The sequence below is a fragment of the Charadrius vociferus genome, unplaced genomic scaffold, assembly GCF_000708025.1.
Source record: "Charadrius vociferus isolate BGI_N301 unplaced genomic scaffold, ASM70802v2 scaffold608, whole genome shotgun sequence".
Lineage (NCBI taxonomy): Eukaryota > Metazoa > Chordata > Aves > Charadriiformes > Charadriidae > Charadrius > Charadrius vociferus.
The window spans coordinates 829,774-835,773 of NW_009649605.1; the positions used below are offsets into that span (position 1 = coordinate 829,774).

Consider the following 6,000-nt stretch of genomic DNA (forward strand, 5'->3'; position numbering starts at 1 on the left):
AGTGGGTTAAGAACTCAGTGTTTTCTGAATCCCATGTATTTCATACACGGAGATGGAGTAGTGATAATCATAGAATCATAGAATGGTTTAGGTTGGAAAGGACCTTGAAAATCATCGAGTTCCAACCCCCCTACCATAGACAGGGACACCTCCGACTAGACCAGGTTGCCCAAGGCCACGTCCAGCCTGGCCTTGAACACCTCCAGGGATGGGGCCTCAACAACCTCTCTGGATGTTCTGCCGTTAGCCCTGCAGATGTATGGTTGTCGTGTTATTCAGAAAGCACTTGAGTCAATCTCACCTGACCAGCAGGTAATTGTAAGTTAGAGCAATACTTTTTTTTATTTTATTTCTTTCTATTGCATCCATCTTTTTACTTGCTTAAGTTGTTCATTGTTCCTTTCATTATGAAATGTCCTAGGGACTAAAATAGTTGTTTAAATTAAATTGCTGAGCTATACAAGTAAACCACCAGTGAATACGGGGGTTGGATAGCTAGAATGAAATGGGATATTCCTTTGAGGGGGGGGAAAAATCATTGTAAAGACAAAGATAATATTTTCTTTTCCAGAATGAAATGGTGAAAGAGTTGGATGGTCATAGCAATCAGCACACCCAGGTCCTTATCCTCAGGGCTGCTCTCCAGCCATTCCCCGCTGAGCCTGTATTTGTGCTTGGGATTGCCCCGACCCAGCTGTAGGACTTTGCACTTGGCCTTAATTATAATAATAATATAATATTATAATAATAAAAATGCTTAGCATTTAACACCATTGGGGGACAAAGTATTTGCTTAATCCAGTGACGTAAAATCTTACCATCAGTTTAAGCCATCAACCACCACTCACGTTATTTGAACATCTACAGTGTTAGAAATGTGATCTCTGAAATGTGTTAGAAACAAACCTGTGACTGTAACATCATTGACTTGGCAATTGTCACAAACAATGGTGTATGTTTGCTGTGAGATTTCTGGAAAAGAAGGGAAAAACACTACCTGAAAGAGAGAAGTGAAATAGTGATATCTGGTAACTGATTTCTCTCCAAGAAGTAATAAACTTCAATTCATAAACATTCACTAAAAGACAGTACTGGTGATTAGTAATAAAATCTTACATTTGCAAGAAACAGAAAGCATCACATTCCCTTAATACAGGCCAGAAAGAAATAGGTGTTTTCTGGTTCACTAAACTTACATGTGTGTATCTGTATGGTCACCAGAGGCTGCCTTTGCACTCACTGGAGATGTGAGCAGTCTGCTGGGTTAATTGTATGAACTGTACCCTCAAAATCTCATCTGCCCTCAGTCACTTTACTGAGCAACGCCTGTCAAGCTACAACAGTGTGAGCAGAGCAGCTGCTGTGTGTCTTCCCTAAGCTCTACCTCCACAAAACTGGTCCACGGGCCAAAACCTTCGGCTGTGTAATATGCCCCATGGTTATTCTATCTCTTATGCGTTACTGCCTGCAAACCCAACCCATGCTAAATCCATCTCCTCTTTCTCTCCCACATGTGCCTGGCCCTGCTGAAGCAATGCACCTGAGGAGACAGAAAGGAGGAGAAATGTTTCTCCTTTATCCACACCTGCCTGAGCCACTCCTCTTATCAACAGCCAGGAGGTATGGAGGAAGGAAGGGCTGGAGGTTAGCTGTACTCTCCCCATCACTCTTTCTCTCCCCTTGGTGATGCTATAATAAAATGTGGCCCACGTTAGAAAAAGCAGTGGTGGCTACCAGTAATGCACACTTACTGCAGGATATTTTTCAGGAAAGAGCACAGCATAAGTGAAGGATTTGTAGCTGCTCCTCTACAACGAAAGATTTATTTTTTTTTTTTTTTTTCACAAAATGTCCTTTTTTTCCTAGGAATCTCAGAAAGGAAAAGTTTCTTGGACTTGACTCCCCAGCTGGAGTGAAATAAAGACTCCTGTGTTCTCAGATTCCTGTTTTCTTTAACAGGATTATTTGCGTGGGGAAAATCTGACTGATCTCTGAGCGGGTAAGCGAGGCTTGGAAGTTGCAATGAAAGACTCTCCATTAAGACCCACAACTACAATTCTTCCAGCATAATTGCACAAATGGATGTGAGCATTTTTCCTCACACAAACCCAAATTCGTAACTAAGATCTTCTAAAATATTCTTGTTTGCTAATGTATTTGGTAAAGTACAAATACTTTCTATAGTAGTTGGTACTAACCTCTACTGTTGTACTCTGCCCTGGAGCTAGCTCAAAAACAGCCGGACGGATCCCAAAAGGATCTTGTATCACAAAACCAACAGTGGCAACAGCCTAAGGTGTTAAAAAAAAGAAAGATGTCAAAATTGATCAGGGTTACCTAAAACAGGTGGTATACTACTACATCATTGTTCTATCTCTTACCATACTTTTTTTTTTCCACACATGTCAAAAGTATGTGGCTTAAGTACACAGCTTAATGAGAAGAAATGAGCCATGCTTTATAATTACCTTGGTGAAAGCAGGAGGAAAGATGCTGTCTCCAAAGACAAATGATAGTGTCAGGAGTACTAATATTCATTTTCACAGAAGAATAGCTATGCCTGAGCATAGGAGCTCTGTCTGCTTCTCCATGCTTATGACTCACTTTGAGTTGGAACTGTGAAGTGTTTCAGGAGGGACAACCTTGCACATTAACTATATCATTAGCCTTTTCTCCAGCACATAAAATGCCAGTCTACCAGTCACACCTTATCTTCTTTGTGCATTTCACTTAGACCCTGTTTTGTGATGGAAAGCTAAAGACAGAGCAGTACTGGAGTAGACTGCTAGGGTATACAAGTGCAGCAAGGTCAGTAGGTGACATCTTTGGTGTGGTGGGGGAGGAAATTAGCTCAAGCAATGCTAGAACTGATTGTATCTCTATTTGCTTTAAGGGTAAGATTAAAGTTCAAGCCAGTTGTCTTTTCCCTGATCTATGCCTGAGTTTACCTCACCACCAAGCAAGACAACTTCTTCCAGAGGCAAGCCGGAGCACAAGCAGGAGGTATGGACGTACAGGGAGATTGGTCTCAAGGATAAACGGGAATCCCCGAGGGAATGGGACAATACAGATGTCCCCAGAAAGGCCTTATGACTTCTGTCCTAATACACACAACATGGACACGTTGGAGTGGGTCCAGAGGAGGGCCACAAAAATGATCAGAAGGCTGGAACACCTCTCCTATGAGGACAGGCTGAGAGATTTGGGGTTATTCAACCTGGAGAAGGGAATGTTTTGGGGAGACCTTATTGTGGCGTTTCAGCACTTGAAAGGGGCTTACAAGAAAGACAGGGACAGACTTTTTAGCAGGGCCTGTTGCCATAGAACAAGGGGTAATGGTTTTAAACTAAAGGAGGGTAGATTTTGACTAGATATAAGGAAGAATTTTTTTACAATGAGGGTGGTGAAACATTGGCACGGGTTGCCCAGAGAGGTGGTAGATGCCCCATCCCTGGAAACATTCAAGGTCAGGTTGGACGGGGCTCTGAGCAACCTGATCTAGTTGAAGATGTCCCTGCGCATTGCAGGGGAGGTTGAACTAGATGGCCTTTAAAGGTCCCTTTCAAACCAAACTATTCTATGATTCTATACCATGACTAGATTAAACACCTTACTGTCAGGCCATCTATACCATACCATGTCCAGTATTTCCCTTCTAATCACTCACCCTGAAATAAGGAGGTGGCCAGGCTTTCTTTGGCATTATACAGAACTTTCCAGTGCTAAATCCCTCATTTCTGCACAAAATCATCGTTACTTTTATTCCTCCAACAAGGCAGGAACCACAGTCTATAATGCGAGGCACTGCAATGAGCAACACAGAAAATCAGACTACACAGACATTGAAGGCTAGCAGTTGGCAACGCCAGTTCTTAAATAGCTCATTAAAGATGACATTACTGCATATGAATATGCTAGGTGTTGCAATCCTAAAAAATCTTAAATTCTTTCCATTTAAAAGTTAGAGTGTAAGCTGCATGATGTTTCCTACTTAAAGACTCCATTGAATGACGACAAAAAGTAAGATGATCTTTAAAAAACCTCAGTACGACAGAAAAAGTGAATTTACAATAAATGAAAGCAAGTTTCTGCAAAAGTAATCCTGGTTGTTACAGTTGAGGCTAGATATCAGAGAGGTGAATCCTGCAGATGTCATATCCATACATAATTAATATAACAGTCTATGAATATTAATTAATAGCATCAAATATTTATAACTAAATCATAATTCCTTAATATTTAGGATTGGTAATTACAGTTAATAGTTCAGGAATTGACAAGACCCAAACCTAGAAAAGCGTCTCCTGCTCAATCCTCCAATACAGTGAAAAAAATCAGCTTGATGTGGCAAGAAAAAATAATTCAGGAAGAATTTGACAGGATCACGTTTTGGTAAGTAATAAATCTATTATCAGTGAAAATGAGATGGATATAAAAATGTAGAAACTGCACTGCCAAGTTTGTCCACATTTGTTTTGTGACATAAAATTGGAGACAGTCAAATGAAAAAAAACCCAAGTCCACTTAACTTTAGAGAAACTTAAGAACTGGACATTACTGACATGTTAACACTGGAGGTGGTCTTTTAGCTAGGATCGGGATCAGAAGAGGTTCTGATACTTGAGTCTCCACTAATATACAATCTTCATAATCTCCTAGAGATTCAGGAATAAATTGGACTGTATACTGGCATGTCATCCCAGGAGCAATCATTCCTCCCTTTCCTGGAAATTTTCCTTGGAAAAAAAAATGCAGGGAATTAAAAAAATTAAAACCTCACAAAGTTGGCATATGTATTTATGATCACATCTCCCTCTGGAAAGGTGCCTGTAAGCCCTCCTCATGTATTGCCTAAGTCAAGTTGATAAAAACGAATGACCACAAAAGGCCTGCCAGTGTACTCTGTGTACATGCATACCTTCCACTGAACTCAAAGATTTTTTTTTCTGAAATATGCTCATAACTATAGAAAACAGAGTGAGGAGAAACCTAGAGACATTACCAATTTTTCCTCTGCCACAAGACAAGGTTTACATGGAGGGACCTAACTTCTTCTAAATACTCCTCCAATGCTGTGACTGAGATACCACAATCTCCTTAAGCAATCTATGCCAGTGCCTGGCTATACTATTATAGGAAAAATGTTTTTCTTACCTTTCCTCTAACCTAACCTTCCTTGCAGCAATTGAAGTATGCTATTTCTTGCAGTCTCCCCCTACTGATTTCAATGGGCACTACGTCTGTTCCTGAATAAATTTTGGATAAAGCTTAATCTAGGTAATCCATGGATATATTACAATCTAACTTCGAACATTTTAACATTACAGCCTTCAGTCTCTAAAGAACTGAGCTCCTACCAAGAGCACTATGAGTAGCGGAACCAAACATAACGTCTCTGAAAAATATTTATTCAAGCAGATAAATTGGATGTCTTATGTGTTAACATCTTAAAGGCAGAAAAAATAACCCTTACCTGGCCCAATGGCAAATGCTGAAGTAGAGGGGGGGATAAGTCTTACATGATGACATGTTGAAGTGATGTTCTGCAGCTCTATAATCATCTTCATTTAAAAAGAAAATAAAATACTCTGTTGTATTTTTCATAAGTCATTATAATGTTCCCTAGTAGTCTGCTAGTAGTAGTTACTTTATCATCACAACTGGCCTAAAAATCTCAGTTTATTCAATAAAGTCTGAATCAGATACTACCAAAACCAAGCAGAAATTGAAAAGGGCCCCTTTTGGTTTTCACTAGTTAGTGTGTCAGTCGCATGTGTGAAAGGGTATCTTGAAGGAAGCTAAATGGTCATTAATTCAATATAAAGAAGAAACTCAGACTTTTGTTAAACTGCAGAAAGCCAAAAGTGAGTGAAGTCCTGATCATGGCAGGACGTGATGCTTCTCAGTGGTAGAACTAATCCTCTACAAAGAAGCAAGTTCTAACCTCATAAACATGGCCAACTTCATAATCAGAAAACAATACAGCAGGTGGATTGGCAA

General features: G+C 40.0%; 1 protein-coding gene across 1 annotated transcript in view; it reads right to left on the minus strand.

Moving 5' to 3' along the window:
• The window catches only part of DLEC1 (deleted in lung and esophageal cancer 1), a gene marked incomplete at its 5' end in the record, with an annotated part of 35,284 nt that extends 29,292 nt beyond the window's left edge, over nucleotides 1-5,992 (minus strand). Inside the window, 6 exons of the mRNA XM_009890483.1 lie at nucleotides 907-997; nucleotides 2,199-2,291; nucleotides 3,668-3,804; nucleotides 4,563-4,736; nucleotides 5,474-5,561; nucleotides 5,945-5,992. Coding sequence (XP_009888785.1) covers nucleotides 907-997; nucleotides 2,199-2,291; nucleotides 3,668-3,804; nucleotides 4,563-4,736; nucleotides 5,474-5,561; nucleotides 5,945-5,992 — 631 coding nt within the window. The remainder of the gene's footprint in view (nucleotides 1-906; nucleotides 998-2,198; nucleotides 2,292-3,667; nucleotides 3,805-4,562; nucleotides 4,737-5,473; nucleotides 5,562-5,944) is intronic.
• Nucleotides 5,993-6,000: the final 8 nt, after the last annotated feature.